General features: G+C 43.4%; 1 protein-coding gene and 1 pseudogene across 1 annotated transcript in view; one reads left to right on the forward strand and one right to left on the reverse strand.

The window, feature by feature from the left end:
* The window catches only part of Btbd9 (BTB domain containing 9), a 353804-nt gene that overhangs the window by 122934 nt on the left and 206299 nt on the right, over positions 1-24571 (reverse strand). The window contains exon 7 of the mRNA XM_050138586.1: positions 2016-2125. Within this exon, the coding sequence (XP_049994543.1) occupies positions 2016-2125 (110 nt within the window). The remainder of the gene's footprint in view (positions 1-2015; positions 2126-24571) is intronic.
* LOC126502773 (60S ribosomal protein L15-like) lies at positions 18715-19433 on the forward strand (annotated as a pseudogene).

The following is a 24571-nucleotide window of genomic DNA, read 5'->3' on the forward strand; positions in this document are numbered from 1 at the left end:
CAGAATTGCTAGCTAAGGGCTATGTGCTGCTAAAACGCATCTGACATACTCAACATGCACATCTGTCCAGTACTACTCTAAACACCTCTGTAAGCTAAGCAAAGCTGCAGTGTCAGACTCAGGGTAATGAGAGCCCCATGCTCCTCCCCACCACCACCTCCCTTCTGCCTAGTCTGGGCAGCTCGGAACTATAGAGATGGCCCCCAGGAGGCCCAGAGTGCATCCCACAGCAGGTCATCCGCTGGTGAGTTCACATGTACACCTGTCTACTGGCACTGCTGCTCCTGCATGGCTGAGGGACGATGGCAGGTGTGGCACTGCAGTGTCCTTCGCAGTCACACTTGTATGCCTCATTGAAAGGGGCTTGAAGAAGTGTCCTATCAGACATCAAAACAACTTCCTGCATTTGCAGTCCTCTCCCATCATCTGACAAGCCTGCGACTATTACAGCCTTGGACAGCTCTGACTACATCAGCTTCCACTAAACACGCAAGAAAGCATGTCTTACCATAACCGATACCAAGTTTTGTACAGGCCTCTCTACCAGATGGGCCTGTTTCTTAGGTAATTACAGTATCAACAATTTTGTTCTCCCTCCAGCAAGAAGGGGACCAATTTACATGGATACAACATGTATAAGAATGCAGACCTTGGGCCTGAAATGATGTCACACAGGTTGTGAATCTGAAAGCTCTTGGTCTCCTCAGATCTTCCTCAGCAAGGCCTCTCCTGACTGCACACAATGAGGCCTAAAGTCTTCAGGGGACCTAGGAAGCCTGTACCCACAAATCTACATACCCAACAGAATTAGAAGACAATGCGACCACTGAGTGCTTCAAATTTGTTAATTTTCAAATGACTTGAAAGTCACAAAAACAGCACTACTAATTTTTTAAATTACATTAACAGTAAAGTGAAAAATAATTATTTTGGTTGAGCTCTAAAAATCCTCTTCTCAATGGAATATTTCCACACATTGCGAGGGCAAGAGCAGACACAGGGAATTTCAGGCTCCAGCCATGCAAACATCACTGCCCGTGTCTGAGTCTGTGATTCTCTTTGTTAGTCACTGCCGTGCTGAAGACTTAACGTGGATCTGTGTCCCAACATGGACAAGAGAACAGAATTCTCTTCTAAAGGCACAGAACTCTATTTTAGGTAAGGCTAGACAAAGGCATGCTCTGCCCCCAACATGCTGTGAGTTATTTCTCAAAGAAAGCTACAGCAAAAGCACAAATTCAAGGATCTCACGAGCCTATGTATGCAGGAGGTGAGGAACTACCCAAGGTCACGGAATAAGTTGTTTGAAAAGAACACATCACTCTTGACATCACCAAGGCCAAGAGCAGGGATGGATGGTACACAATGGGCTAAGCAATGACTAAAACAAAGCCTGCCCCCACCCCCAAACTAACCCAGAATTTAAAATCTCCTTGGGAAAAAGTAGCCAGGCAGCTCCCACCCAGTAACTTGACTTCCTCAGCAATAGTTCAGCATTGCAGTCTTACTCAAATTATAGACTGCAACGTTCTCAAGGGTAATTTGGCTAAGAAGAGCAAATGTGGAATTGACATGTCTAGGAAAACATTCCCCCAGCTACACATACCATTCATATCAAATCAAAGCCAACATGCCTTCGTAGCCCTGGAAACTATGACCATCAGATCAATACTAGACATTCTCCCCAGCCTCAACTATATTAAATATAGAAAAGCCTTCGGAGTGAAAGCCTCTGCCTGGCTATCAAGAGCATTTTCTACTCTGCCAATCTGGACGACTCCCTAAACGCTTCCAATCCGAGCTGTAGTGTAATACTCATATTTGTTTTTCCTTTCCTTTACTGGGTTTATTATTTTGAATTCTTCTACAAATAAAGCCTCTGTCACTCAGCCAAATGGCATTTAAAAATCAACTCAACTCCTTAATCAGATCTGATTAAGAGGAATTATTAGACTAAGAAAATTCTGAAGGCAAAGTATCTAAGCATATATGCAAAAATATCACGTAACACTTACCTATTAGGCCCTTTTCCAGAGTGAAGGTTTTGTTTGTAAACATACATTCAAAAGCCACGATGTGGAAAATCTTGTTCACTGTATTGTGAGTCCCAACTATTCGGATATACCTGAGGGTGAAAAGAAAGCACACGTGTTAGAATGAGTTCTGCCACACCCACGGCCAAGCTAGGCAGGTAAGGCACATCGCACCACAGAGTAGAAGGAACTTTGAGAGTTCTTAAGTCAACCTCCTTGGCTGGCTCATGGCCATGCCGTTTCACAGGGAAATAAGCAAACTTTGGCTCTGACTTACCTAGAAATCACATGAGGCACTATTTAGTTCAACCCTTGTATGTCATAGAGCAAATATAAATCCACAAGACATTTACTCTGGAGAATAACAACCAGCTTCTACCTTGACTCATGACTAGGAGTCTCTCTGGGTATAGGTGCAAAACTATAAGCAAGATCAAATGTTTTCAGCTCCAAGAGCATCCATCCATTGCAGGCAGATGCATGAAATCAATACTGCTTCCCTGTTCTGAAGGAAACATGCAAATAACCTACTGAAAACCACTACGGAAGGAAGTCTTCTCTTTAGGTGCTGCTCCCAAGTCCCTCTAGGAAGTCAGCCCCCACCTGAGTGCTGGGGAGCCTTCTCTGTAGAGAGGACCCAGCCCGTTCTGCAGCTCCTCTCTGGGCCCCACGGCTCTGCCATCTGCACATGGTGTGGAGTTTCACCGGGCAGGTCTGGAGTGTCTTGGCCTGTTCACCCTATCCATTTCTCCAGAGGCTTCATCACCGACAAACAAGCACTAAACTTGGAGCCACTTGCCCCCTTGCTCTAAAAGGACGGCAGTTCACAGGTTAGTGAGTACACAGTCTTCTGGGTGTCACACAATACCATAGGGAATGTACTCCATGTTATTGCACTAGAATTCAAAGGAAGAACCACGAAAAATTACTAGATTAAGAATTCTCGTTCTTCCAAATTATGAACTATGTACTGAGAGAACAGATTTCAATGAGGAAATGACAGGCTGGGCAAGGCTTTAGTAATACCCTCCCCTCTGCACACAGAACTACCTTCGATTTAGATGATATAATTTTACTTCTATGTTAATCGCTGTCCACTAATTCCGTAATTTCCTAATGTTTCTCATCACTCTGAATTAACTGCATAATGTAAAAGACTATTTGAAGCATTCACATTAAGGAGACTGTATTTAGGGGTTTCGCATTATGGGCTATCTTCCTCCGTTTCTTCCAGCCCGAGCCTCATGGCATTCCCTGTGCACCTCATTTAGCCATCTGCTCCTTGACACAAGCCGATCACTCATCTTCATAACCCGTATTAATGGGATCTCCTAGACTAGCTATTCAGAATGCCTGGACTTAGTGCAGGGAGAGTCATCCTTCCCTTGCTGAGACCTGGCTACTACCAGAACCCTCCAGGCACAAGGAAGGTTTCTCTGACTTCCTCAGCCTCAATGCAGACAAAGAGGGCTTTCTTTTGTTTTTGGTGGAGAGTTCATTTAAATTAGATTCTTAATGGTGTTGTCTTTTACTGTAGACAGCTAAAGTCACCCTGGGTGCTTTCTGGAAGGGAAGGGGTGTACTAAATCTGGCATCTAGGCCCGAATCTAATTTTGGTCATTTCCTGTAACCACAGGAACTCAACTAGCATTGCACTTTCAACCACACATGGCCAAGGCAGCCTGAGTGCTGCTGTCTGCAACCTCAGAGCAGGCAGTTTGATGCAATCTGATCAGATCCTATTCTCAAGGTTAAGTTACCCAAGAAGAACGAGCTCTCCTACTGTGCACGGTACAAGAGCCAGGAAATGACCAACAGGGCCTTTCCCCTTGGCAGTGCCTAAAGCAGATGCTGATTGGCCTCCCTTCCCTTTTTAAACATGGAATCAAGCTTTCAAGTTCAGATAATTGTCATTTTGCAATTTTACCCTGATGTAAATGGCAGGGACAGACAAAACAATGCAATCTTGCCTTCCCTTGCCACACAGTTATAAGCAACTGGAGACAAATAGTTGTAGTGGAATACATTTTACAACTTTAATGACAGTGTTTGTGACAATAAAGAAAATACTAGATAAGAGAAGAACACTCTTACGTCTCCAGGTCAAAGCCCCACATAAATGAAGACAGTGTTATCTCGACCCATAATCCTGAGGTCAAACGAGCCATTCATCACCGTACATCTCACTTCTTGCTGGCTACACAGCATGGCCATAACAAGCCCTGTCACCCAGGCTCACAGGCTTTCTAAGCCTGAACCATTACAGCATAACTTACAGCAATGGCTTCAAGTCCTTACTCAAACCCACACTTCAAGAAATGGAATGTGGTTCTTAAACATAAAACAAAGAAATCCAGCCCACAAATCACAATCCCAGAGAACCTAGACAACAATGAGGACCCTAAGAGAAACTTACATAGATCTAATCTACATGGGAAGTAGAAAAAGACAAAATCTCCTGAGTAAATTGGGAGCATGGGGACCTTAGGAGAGGATTGAAGGGGAGGGGATAGGTACGGAGGGGAGCAGAGAAAAATGTAGAGCTCAATAAAATTTAAAAAAGAAAAAAGAAAGAAATGGGACACCCAAAGAAAGAAGCCAGAAGGAGCCAGGCCCTCCTTCCTGCACAGAAGACAGCAACTAGAATCAGCATGGGTGTCAGTAAAGGGCCAGGCTTCAGTGAGTGCTGACAGCCTGGGGAGGCCTGTCTTTCTTGGAGACCCTCTTATGCAAGGACTGAGGAGGCTCACAAGCACCTACCCTGATCACAGCCACAGTTCCTCACTAGAGCTCAGAATGAAGACCCCACAGTGGAGGAGAAGTTCTAACTGAAAACCCACGAGAAAGGGTAGGGATGTTTTGTTTGTTTTGTTTTTGAACTTTCTTTGAAAAAGCAAAACAAAGTGATCCTAACATTTGAGCAAGAGAAGTAGACATCATTCTTCTGCCACAAGATAGCAAACAAAGCTCGAGACTTTTCTCTTCGCTCTTCAGCACTGTCTCTGCGGTGCATGGTCACCCATGTCACCTGGTAACAAGGCGGGGCAGCAAGGGCAGCATCAGTGAGCACTGAAGAGCTGTGCTAGCAGCCAGAGAACTACACTGGGTTCTCTCAGAAGTCCTCCACACAGCAGCTCAGTGTGAAGATAATTAAAACTTAAACGGTGCTGCAGAAGGCAGATAGGCAGCAGATTGGCGGGTTCTGGGGAAGATGAATGCTGTCCACACGAGTCCCAGGGAACCAGTCTATTTCTGACACTCTCCTGCCTTCCTTGTGCTCACTGTCTTCAAGCGGCTGACAGAGCCCGGACCTTGAACACAGTTCAGAACAAGATGTTTCAATAACGAAGTTCTTCAGTGCTAAGAGACTATGGGTGAAATGGATTTTGTCTTCTTTAATAAGATAAGCTAAAATGTTCTGGACAGCCTACTAAAACGGGAAGGCACTGCAGAGTTTTACAACAATGTGGGCTTCAAAGCAGCGCAGTTCACCATGTAGTTAGATAAGTCAAACGAGAGAAAAATGTTTAAAAATTTTTGAACCTTGGTTTCCTCCTCTATTAAGAAAGGTCAGCAACACACCCAAGTCATAAGTTTTCAAAGTCAAATCCCAGGATACCGTCCTATGAGTTGGTCAGGTAGACCACAGAGGATATCAGAGCAAAGTGGGTTATTACCATTGCTTTTGACTGCCCTCCAGAACTAGTCAGTAAAACTCTATTGCTGAAGATACCACATATTCTAGATATAAGAGACAGAGAAACAAAGTTGGAATTGAGCTGGCAGCTCTCTCTCTAGTAGCCAGCATTCAATGTGCTGGACGTGGTATGCAGGCCATCAAGGGAATAGAATCCTTCAGCAATCATATCCAGCTGCAGACCCTTCATGCTACAATAGCGAACTGCCTGGCAAGACATGCCTACTGGTACAATGGTGTCATGGACGTGCTGGGCTAACCAGCTGCCTCCTGATCAGATCCAGTGGAAGGAGTATATGCCTAGCACTGTAGAACTGCTCAAAAGCCGGGGCCAAGGAGCTTGGTCACAGGATCCAGGGGGAATCCACTACTTACGCTTTGCCAAATGGACATGCAGTTGAACTGCCTTCCAAATGTTCATACTAATATACCCAAGCAGCACTCAGCCTTGACCAGAGAAGCCTGTTTCGGCAATGGGTGATGGACAAAGTGATAAGAATACGTGGCTGCTAAGTGGTTGGTTCCAAATAGGGCATCTATGTCATGCCTCCTTGTGCCAGGGAACATGATGGAAGAGGATGGCACACGGATGTGGAAACCACAGGGTAGGGAGGAGTGCAGTGGGGCACTGACTTGATATCACATGGCTGCTGCAAACATGAAGACCCAGAAGCTATGACTGCCTGTAGCCCCAGCCCCTCAAAGAAGAAGAAAATGAGGGAAGGACAGAAGGGTAGGAGGGGGATTAGGTGGGAAAAAGAGAGTCAGTGGAGGTGGAAGAGGATAAAAAAGGAAGGGGTGTGAATCTCAGTACATTGTATACACATTATGATCCTGTTGATTTTAAAAAACAATTAACAATAAAATTCACCCACAAAAAGTCAACACTAGAAATGCTACAGAGTGCAAAGGCAGAGTGTGGCAGAGCAGGATACCCTTAGAGTAGACTGGTGGGGACATCACCTAGGAGAGTATTCCTGAACCCAGATGGTGGAGTGGGACAGGCCATAGGGCAGACGTGACATCATCGCATAGAGCAATAATGGGCTGAAGGAAGCAGGTTCTAGTAAGAAGGAACATTTCCTGACTCTATGGTATTCCTACTTTGGTCACCCAGGCTAAAAAAAAAAAAAAAAAAACCCTTTTCTAGGCCTGTCTCAATGCTCGTGGAAGCGATGCCCCCACATGAGCTTAAAGCTTAAAGCCTCTACCCTCCTTCCGAAGCTTCCCTCTTCAGCAGACAAGGAGACAGAAACCCGGGCGGTGTGGTAAATTGTTCAGTCCAACCGAAGGGCTCATATTTTTGTGTATACCTTGGAAGCTAAGAGTTTTAATTCATTGAGGAACATGAAATTTCCATAAAGAAGGCTAATATTTTGCTTTGGTGATTTCATGGCATTATTTGCCTGATGTGGAAAAGTAAAAATTCGCATCCTTCATCTGTCCATCATTTCTGTCAGAATGCTTCCAGAGCTGATGTCTCACAGCTAACACTGAAGATACCAAGCATCTTAATACACTAAAGAAAACTCAGTGGATTGTGCGTGTTCACTTTAACCCCCTGGTCTCCAGTCCTGGTAGACTCCAAGCTGACTTTGTGGTTAGAGCTAACCCTTGACCTTTGCCTCAGTTACTAATGTTCTGCACTGGGCATGGTCTGTTATCAGATAAGATTTAATTTTTTAAGAATATTTAAGTAAGATTCAAGGGATCAAATTAATCTAAAATACAATAGAATTTTGATCTTTAGGAAACAAAGTTTATTTTCAAATTAGACTTCGTGTTATTGACATAAACAGACACTACTGAAAGCCAGAGTTAGGGTTAAAGTGGTGAACACGTTTAAGAAGGGATCCTTAATAGCTTTCTGTTTTCTTCCGAGAACTCTGAGGAGAAATGCTGTTCTTTGTTGTGGCCAGGGACAGTCCCCTACAAAAACAAGTTATACCTCTCACTAGAGACCGGGGTGAGCTGGGATGTGGCCATTTCAAGGTTTCCTTTGGCCTTTCTTTTCTTTCCTGCTCCCAAGACAACACAGGTATGATCCTTCAAGTCCCAGAGCAGCTAAATTCTGGAGGTTTCTTCCTCCAATTCTGGGTATAACATTAGTGCTCTGAACAACAGACTACAAGCTAGAGGAGAGTGACTTTGGGTCTTGTTGCTAATGCAGCTAGTGGAAAACAGTTTGCTGCCAGAATGACAAAAAGCTTCTAGAAAAAGCATGTTGCAACAGGAAAGATTTGTAACAGTTAGAAAGCCTTCCCTCTGGCTGGTCTGTGGCGCTATAGATTCTCCTCTGCCGAAGCTGGAGAAGTCCCTGCAGCACTGCGCACTTGGAGGGGGGGAAATGGAAAGGTTAAACACTTTGCACAGCGAGCCTAAGCACAGGCTACCAACTCAGAGAGCAACCAGGCCCCTTGCTATCTGGCCTTGGGCCCTGTGGAAGGAGCACTCATGCACCCGCTTCTAAGACACTCAACCTGAAGAGCAAATAAAAGAAGAAGCCATCTTGTTTCCCTGAAAAAAAAAAAAAAAAACTAATGCAACAGAGAAGCTAATATAAGGAGGGACGTTGGTGGGTAAAATAATCCAACGTTCCCCAAACAGAAAGCTACCAACTCAGATATAAGCATCTGCTGTTTTTCATGTGCCTGCTACTCCCATAGTGGGGAATACAGATAAAATCCCTCCCCGTGAACTTACATTTAAAGTCAAGGGACAGATAACAAATTTAAAAAATCAACCAATTATCTGTTGTTTAGAAGATCATAGACCCTCACAGACAAAAATGCTTAACTACAAGGTCAAACAGCTATAAACCATTACCCAGGGTGAAAGCTGATCAAATGGGAGGACAGAACCAGCTCTGTCCAACATAAACGAGTCTGAGGGGCAGGTCCAGTACACCTATTTCAGATCCTCAGTGGGACAAAGTAAAAACCCAACCAAACAGGCGTCTTACAGCTTTGACAGAGGAACCAACTTGAATTTCATTGGGAAAATTATGCATTTCATGGTTTAGTTTTTTTCTTCAGATTATAATATTCAAAAATTATGAAGCAGAAGTAGGGATGACATATATAAAATAAAAATTAATCTGAGAGACAAAAAGAAAAAGGCAGGGAAAAGGGAGGATACAGAGAGGACAAAGCAACTGTGAGAAAGCCCAACCCCTGCTCTGTGTGCGGCAAACGTGAACACATCACCATTTTAATTCAATAAACCAGTGCATCTTAACAAGCAGGGCTACAATACCGAGAGGTCAACACTCGCATTTTCTCATTATCTTTTCCCCTAGCCCAACATGCTGGGGGTGGGAAAGAGAACTTCCCGATTTTATCTTGGCAATGGCTGCACTATCTTTCCTAGTTCACCTAATAGGCTGTGAACTTCCACCAACACAGATGAAGGAGTCTAATGGAAGCACAAGAAAATCTGTTAGCTTCCTTATGAATCTGTAAAAAACTCATTTTGTGACTGTGACCTATAAAACATACCTGCTTGGCGGGGGGGGGGGGGGGGGAGGTCATGGATCATAGCAGACAAAACGTTTCTCTTTCCCTGAACTAGGGTGGGCACAGGCAATCAAACTTTAAGGACACTTTAAGGACAGACATTTTCTTTCCTTTCTTCTTTTCAAGTAGGTGAGTGAACAGAGAAGGAAAAGGGGTAAATAAGAAGAGGAAGAATTTGGGGTCATGGGTGTGATCAAAATGTATGTGTTCTGTGTGTACATGCTAAAGTCACATGGTTAGGAAGACCGGCTCATGGCTATCATCCCACCACCAGGAGGCTAAAAGTTTAACGCCAGCTTGGGCTGCTGAGAGACACCAAATCTCAAACCAACAAAACAATTTTTACAATTATTTTTTATAATTAATTTAGGCAGTTATATATGCTAGCTGTGGAAGTATACACAAGAAAGCACTCTGACTCTCCAAAGAAAACATTCATGGTCCCCAAGGTGGCAAACACTGGCTACTCCAAGAAATGCAATGGTGACTGGCCACAACAGTCTCCAAGTGTCAAAAACTGAGAGCGTCACAGAGCGCAGGGACGGAGGACACCAGCCTCTGTTCCACTCTGCTGAGCAGCAGTAGTGGAATTCAAATCTAAACTAACAGTTCTGAGCACACCACACATGCATTCTTTCACAGTCCATACAACATGCAGCCAATAGTAACACATGTTCAGACATGTTATCATACGTGTGCTTCACATGTAGACAGTATTAAATATCATATCAATGGTCGTATCTTCAAACTGGAAATTTTGAGGCTTGACAACCCCAAAGCCTGTGTCTTTTACAGCTACTTCAAGAAACCTATGTTCTGGACAACAGACCCTCAGGATGCTAAATGTGCTGGGATAACGAGTTCAACCCCCAAAGCCCCACGTATTCCATCCAATATCCCCAGTCATCACGTTCACAGAAAACTTCAGGGACCTTCCCTTGTCCTGGGGAAATTCAGCACCTCTACTCAGGGAAGGGGGAGGAGAATGGGGAAGCTACACAGCGATTCACTTGCACACAATTCAAGTAGCGGTCTAATGATGGACAGCTCTCAACGAGAGGCAGCATAGGAAAGTAAATAAAAACAATACTAGAGAAAATGAGAATATTCACCACCAACACACAGGAAATGCAAACACTTACAGGAGACACACAAGGACAAGCCACAGTGAGCATGAACACACATAGTATACCCATCAGGGCTGCTAAGGTCTAGCGTGTGACCGATTTTTCCACAGAAGCCTATACTCCAATTTCCAAACAGCAAGGCAGATTACAGCGCTAATTTCAATGCTACAGCTATAAGAGACTTAGTCAAGTGTTTAGAATGTTAACACAAACAAAGCAGGAACGGGAAGATGTCCAAGTTTGTTACAGGGCTGTTAGGCAGGAGCTAAACCGACTGACAGATTAAACCGGCCAGTCTTTGCTGGTACACACCCTTGGCACTGTGAGACCTCTGCACAGCTGAAGGTCACTCTCAAGTCTGTCGCATCTCTTGTGGATTAGTCAACAGCTTTGGAGGTGGAATTGTTTAGAAGGACTTTTTCCCCTCCCCAAAATGTCTTTAGAGTTAAAAAAATTCATGCCCTGGGCTTTCCTGGTACAGCCTAAATCGGTGGTCAGAGAGAATGCCAAGCCTTACACCTCCTTGCAAAAGAGGGTTTTTGGTTTTGCTTTTTCATTAACAAGAAGATTCTGCCCAATCTCTAGAAGCTATTGTGACCCCTCTCGTCCTTGACCTCTTGAAGCAAACCAAAGAAGCCTTTGCTATTTGCTCCTCTTTAGTTTTAAGCATAATATTATCTGTGCACATAGTTGAAATCAAATCGTCTGTAAGGCTTGCTATGACAAACCTTCCATGCTCCACCTCCCCCTTCCCAGAGGAACCACTGTTATCTCCTTTAATTCATTATTTTAGGATTTATTTTGCATCTATAATCAACATGCTTCTGATGCTTTTTCTTAATCTTCTGGTTTAGGCATTATCGACCATGCTTTTGCAGAAGACAAGAGTCAGCTTTCTCTCTCCAACTGGACCATTCCCATCCCCCAGTGTAGATTGTAACTCTGAGCTAGATCAATACTTACTGTTTACTTTATGCTATGTAAATGTTATTCACACCTAATTCTACACAGGGTTTTCCCAGTTAGAAAGGGCATTAGGTTGCTTTTGTTTCTGTTTTTGTTTGAGCCAGAGTCTCACTCTCTAGCTGGCCTCAAACTCAAAAGAAATCTGGCTACTTGAGCTTACCAAGTGCTAGCGTTACAGGCATGCATCACCATGAGATCATGGCTCAAGAGATTTTTGTTTTGCTTAATTTTAGGAATTCCACACTGAACCCTTCCTTCAAGTAACTCTCCTCAGCTGACATGCTGCTCTCAAAATATTCTGACACATCAAAGGGACCTAGTAATTTCTTTCTTTTCAAACTATCTTCCTAGGCTTCCTGAGCAGCTTCAAACACAGACCCTCCCTCCCTAAACCCTGACATCCACTCCACAACTGCTTTTGATTCTCTCCTCCTTTCTTCTGTTTTTGTTCTGCGACTTTGGTATAGTAAACTTACTTAAAGTTTCCTGAGAAAAGGTTCCTGGGTGATGAAGTTACAGACTTTGAGCAAACCTTTAGTACATCTTCCTGTTCAACAGGCATTGTATCTGGGTGTGGAACTTTAAACTACCAATTGTTTTCCTTGAGAGCATTGAGTAGAATAATCTGGTCAGTCAACTGGTTTTGCTACTAAACAGCCATTGTACCACCAGACCTGAATTCTCTCTCTTTCTTCTTTAAAACTACAGCCTGCTCTAGAAGCATGTGAGTCATCTACAGACAGGCATTAACAGGAATTATATGAAGATACGTTTTGGGGTGGGGTCTGCAATCTGGGACCCACATATTTCAGTCTGGGTAAAATTTCTTGAATTATTAGTGCTAACTTCTTCCCTGGGCTTTCTCTAAATAACAGGTGAGGTTTCAGTCGTCAGAACCTCTGAACCTTGACCTCTACGTTTATGCCTTCTCTTCAGCCATCTTTTCATCATTTTGGTTTTCTTTCTGGAAGAATTCAACTTTGCTGTGTAGGCTGCTTACTGACTTTTCATGTCTGCTTTAATATATTAAATACCTGATTACACTTCATATTCTCTAACGGTTCCTTCTCATGGCATCCTGTTCTTGATATAAAACTGCAGCATGGACTTTATCTCTCTAAGGACCGCACTGCATTGTGAAGTTTCAATTTCCCTATATACATTTTCTCTGTCTGCTTTAAGCATTGTACTTACCAGTTTTCTCATGTCTGGTTTTCAAGCAGGTTGGGGAAGGGGAAATTAGGCACACAACAGAAACCCTGAGACAAGTGGGAGAGCTTTAGCTTCACCTTAGGATTCCCTAAAGAAGTCAACTGGCAGAGAGAGCCCACTTCCTTTAGCCTGTCCCTCTTGGGCTGGCCATATTAGCTACAGAGACATTGCTAACTCCCCTGTAGAAGGAAGATAAGGGCCTGGCTGCTAGTGGCCTAGAAGCAAGTGATAAAACAAGACCAGAAACTCTGTGTGTGTGTGTGTGTGTGTGTGTGTGTGTGTGTGTGTGTGTGTACACGCACACGCGCTGGGTACCCCATTTGGTTTAGCACCCCTTATTTTACCCCCCAGTTTCCCACTCTTGGGGAGAACCAGTCAAGTTCTCCACAGTGGGTTAAGAGTTCATGCTCCTTTCACAAAGCTACAGTTGACCAACCTTCCTCCTGTCAGTAATCTCCTGCCTGGTTTACTAATTGTCACTGTGTAGGAGCCTGGTGCCCTTCTCTGAGGACCCAATACTTCTGGACTCTATTTTCTTGAGCCTCTTAAGTCATTAAGCACTTGTTCCTAGGCTTCATGCTTCATTTTCCTTAGAATTAAGGGTTTACTCCTCAACACAGTCCCTTTGCTCTTCTTTTGCTGGGAATTTTTTTTTCAGAAGGGTGTGAGACTGATGTGTGCTCCCTTTGTTACCATCACCTGAAACCGTCATTACTCTTCATAAGGGTGATGTGAGATTCCCCTCTGTATGCTGTGATTACCATTAATGAATGACGAAAACTGTCTTGGCCTGATGATAGGGCAGAACAGAGATAGGTGGGAAAAACTAAACTGAATGCTGGGAGAAAGAAGGGCAGAGTCAGAGAGAAGCCATGTAGCCCCTCTGGAAACAGAAGCCGAACTTTACCTGGTAAGCCACAGCCTCATGGTGATACACAGATTAATGGAGATGGGTTAACTTAAGATATGAGTTAGCCAAAAATATGCTTAAGCTATTGGCCAAACAGTATTGCAAATAATATGGTTTCTGTGTTATTATTTCAGGGCTGAGCATCTGGGAAGCAGACAAGCAGCCTCCTCCAACATTCCAAGCAAGGACTTCTGATGGCCTTACTGAGCTGCAGACCTCTAGTCATCATGCTGTAGTGGCCACTCAAAAACTGGGAGGACCATAATAACCATTTCTCCCATTTCCCATCCCCACTTCAGCCACAGGGCTGTAATTCTATTCCTGTCTCGAATTAGCAACATCACCCTGCAGGTGTTTCCCCAGCCCCTCTTAGCCCATACCTTTTCCCAGGTCCTCAAATGCTTGTCTCAGCCAACTCAGCTATTTCATCTTCTAGGCTGCTAGTTTCACTAATTAAATGTCCAAACAAGGATATGTCCAGACATTCCTATAAATTATCACCATTCTGCACAAAGATTCAAATGACTGACTAGTTTTATTAGCTTCTCTCTCTCTCTCTCTAGTAGAAAGGGGGATGTGTTAACTCCCACTGCGCAAAGATAAAGTAATTCAGCTCATTGTCACATTGAAACAGCTGCACAGCCCAGCCCATCCTGGCTGCTCTGTCTATCTTGGTAACTTGGAAAACACCCTCTCCTCCCATTCCCACTTTCTAGTACAATCACTAGCTCCACATGCAGATGGGCTGATTTCAACCCTCTGGAGCAGAGACTTGTCTGCTGTTCTTCCTGCATATCCACCATACACTCTTGCTTCGCTGCTGCTGCTTCAGAGAACAGCTGCTGCAGGGGACTCAACAGATTCAGCTGTGGGTCGTCTGGATGCTCCCAAATACCCCACATCAGCTAGCTGCATCTAATGCAGAACCATGGGAAGTAAGTGCCAAAGTTGGAGGAAGAGCACAGTGAGTGCCCTCCTTAATCCAGTAGCTACTACAGCAGCAGGAGGGGGCAGAAGGCTGGCTGGGGTAGGCAAACAAAGCCATGCATACCTCCCAGAGAGCTAAGGGCTCTAAGTGGGACACAGAAGAGCCAAATGGGTAGGGGGGTTTTCAGCAGGGACCATTTGCTTTTTCTGTTTGTCCCAGGTAGCCCTCAGGTTGGCTGACTGTCTCCCTGGGCCAGTGAATGAGTTAGACAGGAGTAAGGCAAGAGAAAATATTTCAACTCTTGTCACTTCGTTCAGCTCAGTAGCACCCAGTCAAACACCCATCCTTGTCTGTCCAGGACAGGTCTGGTTTTAACACATCAAGTCTCACGTCTCAGGAAGCCAAGTTCATCCAAGCCACCAGCAGTCATTTCCATTCCAGGAGCCACTGAAGCTGAGCTGCATTCCTCACAGCACCTTCATTTTTCAGGCCCTTTCCTGCCACACCGCTGGTTCTCCGCCTGCATCACACACAGTCTAACACACCAGGGCCATAAAAGACCACTTTGAGCCTGACTTGTAGCAGAACTGACATTATGTCATCTGAGCTCACCCTGTTTCTTTTCTGGAGTCCCTGTCAGAAGTACAAGGTGGCTCTCTTGCCAGGCAGTGGTGCTGTAAGTCTTTAATCCCAGCACTCGGGAGGCAGAGGCAGGTGGATCTCTGTGAGTTTGAGGTTAGCCTGGTCTACAGAACGAGTTCCAGGACAGGCTCCAAAGCTATACAGAGAAACTCTGTCTCGAACAAAACAAAAAACAAACAAACAAAAAAACAAATCATGCAAGGCATCAGTCCACAAAGCTGAATCAAAAGGACCATGGCAGAGACAGAAAATGCAGCTTGTCTTGGTGCCCAGGGAAACAGCACCTCCCTCAATAATTTCGATGTTAAGTCTCAGAAGAAAGAAGCCAGTGGAAACTCAATTACCCAGGGCTGAATGAGTCTGTGCAGATCACTCTGGCTTGCTGTGCTCTCCCTGCTCTGGCCAGCATCAGGCCACTTCACTGCTTATTCTATCAGGGCAGAGGAAGGAAGTCTACTTCTTCCTTTTAAGGCAGGTTCCTCAGGAAGGATGCTCAAGCTGTGGGCTCACAAGGCTCCTCTGTAGGAAAAGATAACAGGCATGGAGGCTGAGGTGCAATCTGTTTCTGTTCATCACTGGTCTCTTCGAGTTCTCAAAGTGAATACACAGCTGAACCTGTATTCACACTGAAGACTAGGAAAATACAAGTGTCAGAAAAGAAAACTAAGGACAAAACTACACAATATCCCATCTTTTAAAGAATTATTAGGACAATCACCAGAGGCAATGGTAACACTAGCGATTGTAAAACACCAATTTCATAAAGACATTTGGATGAGCAACTCAGATTTGACTTATTCATTTGCCTTCTGGAAGCCTGTTCCCTCATCTGTAGGGGGAAAGTAATGATATCTAATTTAAGGGAATTACAGGAACCAGACACACAGTAAATGCTCAGTAGAAAAGGTGAAGTGAGCACACTCCCGCAGTTTACTTAGCATTTCTACTGGCAACTACCATATGCTGAGCCCTTAAGCTATCAGATAAGGAAATGAATGTGAACAAGTGAATTTCTAAAGGGGCCACTGTTTTAATACAAACAGAAACTTCAATACCAATTAATAATTATCCTATCAACTCTACACTACCAGCACGGCGGCACAAGGCAATGGCGCCTCACTCAGACAGGGACAACCAAGAAATGCTTCCTAGATGTGGTTGCTGAGGACCAAGGGATGAGAAGGAAGAGGCTAAAGGAAATGGGAAAGGAAAATCAAGGGAGAAGAAAGACCAGACAGAGCAGCAGAGCTGAGACTGAACTGAACAGGAACAGCCATGGTGGACACAGTCTGGCTGGAAGGACGGAGTGGAAGACAGGCAGACTAGAAGGAGATGCCGAAGAGCAAAAGCTTTAGTTACCAGCAGGCAGAAGTGACCCGAGTAACTTTAAATGCTGCAGGGGTTAAGAGTGGGAGCCGAGAGGAGAAGAGTGCTGCTTCCCACTCGTGTAACGGAGAAATGACTTCTGACTTAATTGTGCTCATCTTAGCTTAGTGAAGGTCTCCTTGAGTACCCCATGAACCTACCTAGGCACAAATGGTGTAGAGAAGTGGTTCTTAAATCAGATCCTGAATCAGACTTATTTGGGGGAACTTTGGAAATACATACATGCTATTCTTACAGTGTGTTAAGTGAAATGAAGCAGTGTGTCTACTGTGTGTCTCGGCTTAGAAACCCTTAGGCTAAATCAGAGGTTCTCAACCTGTAGGTTACAACCCCTTTGAGGTAGAATGACCCTTTCTATGGGTTGTCTAAGACCATTGGAAAATACAATATTTAAATTATGATTCATAACAGCATCAAAATTTCCGCTATGAAGCACAATGAAGATAATTTTATGGCTGGGGTCCACCACAACATGAGGAACTGTAGTAAGGGATCTCAGCCTACACCACAACAAACGCAACACAGCCACACACAAAAATGCACACTACAAAAGGAGAGACTCATCAATTTGGGGTTGGTGCTCCTTTGGATTACTGGGCTACTGGACCACCTTCTCAGTATGTTTAGTTTTCTAGCACTAGCCTAACCATTTCTCCCTTATGCCCAGGGTTTGAAATCATGGTCATTTCTCAGAGAACTTTAGGTGTCTGTGCCTCATACATGGGCTTCAGGCCTGGGATGGCTTTCTCTCTTACTCTCTGAATGAACTGTAACTTGCCCTATAAAATCCAGCACCTGCTTTATATATCACGTCCATGGCCACTCATTCTAAGGAGGATTTGTGTCTCCCTCCCGTGTACGTCTAACTTCTACTGTAGAGTGCCTACCCCTCAGTGTTCACTGCTACTGTAGAGTGCCTGCCTCTCAGTGTTCACTGCTACTGTAGAGTGCCTGCCCCTCCATGTTCACTGCTACTGTAGAGTGCCTGCCCTTCAGTGTTCACTGCTACTGTAGAGTGTCTGCCCTTCCATGTTCACTGCTACTGTAGAGTGTCTGCCCTTCAGTGTTCACTGCTACTGTAGAGTGCCTGCCCTTCCATGTTCACTGCTACTGTAGAGTGTCTGCCCCACAGAGTGTTCACTGCTACTGTAGAGTGCCTGCCCTTCAGTGTTCACTGCTACTGTAGAGTGTCTGCCCCTCAGTGTTCACTGCTACTTGTAGGTGCTCCACACCCCAAAGGGTTAAATGTTCACTTTTATTGAAAACTCAGGTCTTTTTGAAAGCTCAGCCCATGCGCTTTCAAATGCCCTGAGCTTATGAAAATATTTGCAAACTGAGAAAATAGCTGTGGAGAAACAAAAGGTAATTATTGTAACAGTTATACAGAGGAATTTAACAATGTTTAAAGACGGTTAAAACTCACCAAACAATATTTATGTGAATTATTTATTAATATAGATTACGCCTAAGGAACTAAGGACAAAAACTATCCAATTGGTAAAAAATTTGAAACTTGCTGTTTAAGGTTTGACTCAAATCACTCTCAATTAGGTAGTGCTTTCTTTGCCAAAAAAATCCCTTTTGTGGACTGGGTGTGGCAATGAACGCTTTTAATCTCAGGTAAAGCAAGTGAGTCTCTCTGAGTTCAGAACCTGCCTGGTCTACCTAGAGTGAGTTCCAGGCCAGTCAGGACCACATAGTGACATCTTTCTCAAAACAACAACAAAAGGCAAATCCTCTTCGTAAGGCAGCCATGTGCTAGTGGGATAATATCATGAACCAAAGGTGCAGGAGCAAAGCTGAAGAATCTGATGATATAGCAGAAGAAAGAAAAACCACTAGTGAGGTTTCTCAGTGACACCCGTCAGCAGCTTGGAGATTACTTAAAATACAATAGAATCAAATAGCCACGGAATGATGACAGGGCTCCTCAATATCATCACTGAAGAGAAGAGTCCCGTTCTCAAAGGATATTATTGAAATCTGCTTTCATGATACTCGTAGAAACAGAGTGTCCCAGAGATGACAGATTTCAATGACAAAAAGAGAAAATGAAGGGATTTCTTGTTGAACTTCATGGTGCTAGAGTTCAGGTCCAGGACTTTACACCTACTAGGCACATACTTCACCACTGGCTTACACACTCAGATTTTGAAGGAAAAAGGCGTTTAAATCCCCACTGTCTTAACTATTAGGACAAGAAGGCAAACATCGTCTAGTTCCATAGAGCCCATCAATAAACACTTTTAAAAAGGCACAGAATTGCTTTTCTCTGGCGGCGGCCTCAGGTGAGCCAAGATGGGCACGAACAAGTAAATCCAGGAGCTGTGGGGGAAGAAGCAGTGGGAGGTGATGCGCCTCCTGCTGAGGGTCCACTGCTGGCAGTACTGCCTACTGTCTGCTCTGCACCGGGCTCCCGCCCAACCTGGGCTGACGAAATGCAGAGGCTGGGCTACAAGGGCAAGCAAGGTTACATCATATACAGGATTCTGCACAAACGCCTGGTGCCCAAGGGTGCGATCTACGGCAAGCCTGTCCATCATGGTGTGAACCAGCTAAAGTTTGCCCGAAGCCTTCAGTCTGTTGCTGAGAGAGAGCTGAACACCACTGTGGGGCTCTGAGAGTCCTGAATTCTTACTGGGTTGGCGAAGATTCCACATACAAATTTTTTGAGGTTATCCTCATCAATCCATTCCATAAAGCTATCAGAAGAAACCCTGACACCCAATGAATCACCAAACCGGTCCACAAGCACAGAGAGATGCATGGGCTGACGTCTGCAGGCCACAAGAGCCGTGGCCTTGGAAAGGGCCACAAGTTCCACCACACTATTGGTGGCTCGTGACGTGCAGCCTGGAGAAGGCGCAGCACTCTGCAGTCCACCGTTACCGCTAATACACGTAATGTTTGTACAATTCATACCCAATAAACAATTTAGGACCGTCAAAAAAAAGGCACAGTATTTTGGGGGCTGGGAAGATGACTTTCTGGATAAAGTGTTTGCTGTGCCAGCATGAGGATGTAGGTTTACATCCCTAGAACACATATAAAAGCCAGACATGTTATCACACACCTATAAACCCAGCACAGGGTGCTGGGGTAGGAAAATTGCTGGGATCTTATTGGCTAGTCAGTTTAGCAGAAGTTGCAAGCTCAAGTTTGAGTGAGATACAATGAAAAACAAGGGGGAGGGGAACACAACACAATAAAAGAAGGTATCCAGAGTCAAAGTTTGGCTCTAAACAAACAAGCATGCCCACACCCACATCTGTACAAGTGTGAGTGTGAGTACATTTGCACACGTATGCACATACATCCCCCAATACCAAAAAAGTTATTCTAACTCAAAAAACCTTGTGTTTTATATCCATTATATATCCTCAAAAATGTGTGTGTGTATATATACATATATTTGTGTGTGTGTCTGCACACATATATATGGTTATTAGAATACTCTGAGAAATAAAATAATTTATGGAAACAGACAGGTACAAAGAAAAGAATATAAAATGGCTTGAGAGGTATATTACTGGGAAAAATGGGAAGAAATTAAGAAAGTGGTGAAATTAGGTTACATATCAGACACTCTCAGCATGACTTTTACTGTGGTGTGAAAGCATCTTCTGGAATAATAATGCTAATTTTAAATGCCCTCTTAATAAAATGTTCAGGTTGCTATGGCCTATTAGTCAGCAATTAAAGTCTCATGCGTGCTACCACCCCTTCCTCAGGTCTGCCACAGTACAGTTGTCACAGGAAACGAGGCCCAGGACTTCTGAGCACTAAGTGGTTGCATGGGCCAGGTAAAAGATGGACGGCCCATCATTCAAGTCATTTAAAATTGGACACAACATTAGGGAAAAGGCAATGGACCTGAGTGGGATGAACTACAGAAACTAATGTAGCATTCAAAAAAAAAAAATCACATTCATTGGCACCAAGGGACATTTGGAGGACAATGTATTTAAATTTGGGGCTCGTTTTGAAGGAACTGAGTGTCAACCGTCCTTGATCGTGGGGCTGACTCTACACACAGACATTCCCTCCTGAAATGCAGAGAGAAGCACGAAGCTGACAGGGGCTCCTTAAGTGATCAGCTCACAAAGGATTTCCTTCGCTTCCTTTGGCTCACTGATGATGATGTCATCATGCATCTGTGGGCTGTCATTTTATATGAACATAAAAACAGACAGAAAATACATTAAAGTGATATGTAATTTTCCACGCAAGTGCTTTCAGACTAATAAGAGTTATGGTTTATGATTAAGTAGAAATTGGTTATTTGCTTTAAATATTTATGATAAAAGTACTTAGAATTAACACTTAAGCAATCCAACCCACAAGATTTAAAAAAAAATAAAATAAAAGCCACACTCCCTAGAGCTGGCCTTTATGGCACCTGTCTCCTAGGAGGCAATAAATCTCACCCCAAGAAACAGTGAATGGCTTTTGTCAGTTCTGCTGTCAAACTTAGGTATTCCTGGGAAAATATTCTTTTCAATTTTTTAATTGAAAACCTTTTTTTTCTTATGATATAGTGATTATGGTTACCAACGCCTGCCAGGTGGTCACCATATCCCCTTCCATGGGGATCCACTCACTTCCTGTCTGTCCTTAGAAAGCAAACAGGGATCAAGGAATAATCATAAAATTCAGTAAGATAAAACAAAACAAACCAGAATAGGACAAAACAACCAAACAGGAAAAAGAGCCAAAGAAAAAGAGCAGAAGAAACACACACAGATACAGAGACAAACACATTTGCACACACAGGATTTCCATAAAGACACAAAACTGAGAAGCCAATATATGTAAGCAGAAAAAAAAAAAAAAAAGACCTGACATTATGAAACAAAGAAGCTCCATAAATGCTGTTGAGTTCATTTTGTGTTGGTCATCTATTGCTTGGCATGGGGACCACCCTTAAGAACAGTTTATTACCCCAGTGAGACCCCCTTGGAGAAAACGATCAACCGTCTGGGTTAGGATTGGAGACACATGCCTTCTTATCCTTTCAGTTCTAAGACTCCAATGTGGTGCAGACCTGTACAAGCCCTATGCATGCTGCTAGGCTCTGTGAGTTCATATGTGCACCAGCCCTGCTGTGCCGAGAAGGCCCAGGTTCCTGGTGTCCTCCATCCTCTCTGGCTCTTACATTCATCCTGCCTCTTCTGCAGTTCCCTGAGTCTTGAGGGGAGGGATTTGATGGTCACATCCATTTTAGGATTTGGTGTTCCAAGATCTCTCACTCTCTGAGTATTGTCTGTCTGTGGATCTCTACTTGTTCTCATCTGCTGCAGGAGGAGGCTTCACTGGTGATGGCTGAACAAAGTACAGATCTATGCGTATAGGAGAATATAATAGGGAATCGCTTTATTGCTATATTCTTCTGGCAGAACAATATTATTTGGTTGACCCTCGGCACCTGGTCCTGAGGTTCTTGGCCACCTAAACAGTGTTGGGTATGGGTTTCATCTCATGGAGTGGGCCTTAAACCAGATATTGGTTGATTACTCCCACAAACTCTGTGCTACTATTGTACTAGTGTATCATATAGGAAGTCACCATTGTATATCAAAGGGTTTGTGGTTGGGTTTACCTTTCTCCTTTGGTAGTGGATCCAATAGAGGGCTAATATCCAAAATAAAGAACTCAAAAAAGTGAACATAAGAAAACAGCCTAACTAAAAATGGGGTACATATTTAAACAGAGAATTCTCAAAAGAGCAAACTCAGATGGCCAAGAAGCACTTAAATGTTCAACACCCTGAGTCATTAAGGACTGCAAATCAAAACTACTTTTAGATTTCATCTTACATTAGTCAGAATGGCTAAGATCAATAACACAAGTGACAGCTCACATTGGTGAGGATGTGGAGTAAGGGAAACACTCATTCATTGCTGGTGGTGTACAGATTTGTATAGTCACTATGGAAATCAGTGTGGTAGTTTCTCATAAAGATGAGAACTGACCTAGCTCAAGATTCAGTTTTACCACTCTTGAGCATATACATCCTACTACAAAGACACTTGCTCAACCATTGTCATTGCTACTCTATTTACAATAGTCAGAAGTTGAAAATAAACTTGATGTCCATCCATAGATGAATGGATAAAGAAAACATGGTACATTTACACAATGGAATATAACTCAGTTATTAAAGAATGCATTTGTGAAATTTTCAGGTAAATGGATGAAACTAGATGAAATCATTCTGAATGAGGTAACTGAAACCGAGAAAGAAAACATGGCATGTATTCACTTATATATGGATGTTAAGTCACTGATGAGCAAGCTACAATCTACATAACCAGAAGTCAGGTAGAGAGTAAAGTACTTGGGTGGGGCGGAGCTCCCTAGGAAAAGAAATAGTTATGAATGAACGGGGTTAGAAGACAACTGGAATGGGAGGATCAAAGGCAGAGTAGAGGGGTTAAGGGATGGAATACAGGGAGTGACAGCTAAAATTAACGGATATCTGAGGGGCCATCTGGAAATCTAACACATTAGAAGCTTCCTAAAATATATACATATATAAAGGCAATCTAAATAAAATTGTCAAAAAAAAAAATGGGAGGAGACAGAACTCCAACAGGACATCTCTCATCACCAAATAGAGCTTCCAGTACTGGCAACAGGTTACATTTAATTGAGCTCTTGACCAAAGGGGTCCCATGGGAACCCCCAAATAATCCAGGCTATTGCTAAGGCTACTGGTGGCTTTCCACAAACTGACAGCAGGTCCTATTGTTAAGACAACACCTACATAACTCATGAAGAAGTTGAACTGGTGCTAGCTAGAGCCTTCATTCCTATGAAGGTTACTACCTAGGGGGTCACGGTACAGGAAACACTTTCCTTAGCCCTATTACTTTTTAGCTTGCCCAAAAGGATAATATGAAAATATTGACTGATGTGGGAGTCCCCTCTGTGTGCTGTGATTACCATTAATGAATAAAGAAACTGCTTTGGACCTATAGCAAGGCAGAACTTAGGTAGGCAAAAAAAAAGTTAGGCTGTATGCTGGAAGAAAGAAGGGCAGAGTCAGAGAGAAGTCATGGAGGTGACAGAGAGACACTGGGAACTCTACCGGGTAAGGCATAGCCACGCAGCGATATACAGATGGACAGAAATGGGTTAAATTAATATAAGAGTTAGACAATAAGAAGCTAGAGCTACTGGGCCAAGCAGTGATATAATTTATACAGTTTCTGTGTGGTTATTTCCGGGTTAAGCGGCTGGGAACCAACAAGCAGCTCTCATCTCCCACTACAATTGACATATCATGGGCCAAAGAAAATCTAAAGAAAATAGATTGATGAATATATAAATATCCTGTTAAAATCTTTGCTGCCAAGTACTGGTTTATATAAATGAATCACAGCCTGGAACACAAAAATGTTAGGACAGAAGCAATTTCAAAGTACTATGGGGAGACAATAACCCAGTGACCAAGGTGTATCCAGGACTTGGCTATACTGTAACAAGTTCAACACCAAAGCTCATTTTGAATGGTTCATAACAACTTGATAATCACAGTAGTTTTAAAAAGTTTATTGATTATTAATCTATACTAGCACTATGTTAACCTCATTAAACCCTCCCAACTCCTAGGCAGTTACTATCACTGTCTCTGCTTTACAGATGGCAAACTGGGACAAAACCACAGAGTCTTACTTTCCTAAGCTTACAAGCTTGGGAATAGAAAGCTATGTCATGTATTTGGCCCAGTAGATAGGTCACTTCTCATAACAGTATAACAGATTTGCTCCAAACAGGACAGCAAGAGATAGCGAGTTCCAGACTTTTTCCTCTTGAAGCAGGGCTTCATTACAGTGGAAAGTAGTCTTGGAAGCCATGAGCTTAAGTAATTTCCCGACTTAGCCTACAGAAGAGCTGCAACTACAAAGTACAGGCCCCATGTCTGCTCTTTTTAAACTTAAACTTGAACCTGACTATACATTGCTGACCATAAGCCTTGTGATTAATATGTAGCTATGAGAAATGAAGTGAAAATCTGTTATACAGCTACGCCATGCATATCCACCAGTAGACACCACTACTGCATGGTCCACTATCATAAACTTAAAATAATTTCTGTATTAAAAAAAAAAACAAATGGAGAGTTCTAGGTATAGTTCAGAAGCATACCACT

The sequence above is a fragment of the Alexandromys fortis genome, unplaced genomic scaffold (genome assembly GCF_014885135.2).
Source record: "Alexandromys fortis isolate MF-2015 unplaced genomic scaffold, M_Fortis_MF-2015_v1.1 scaffold_9, whole genome shotgun sequence".
In the NCBI taxonomy this organism is placed as follows: domain Eukaryota; kingdom Metazoa; phylum Chordata; class Mammalia; order Rodentia; family Cricetidae; genus Alexandromys; species Alexandromys fortis.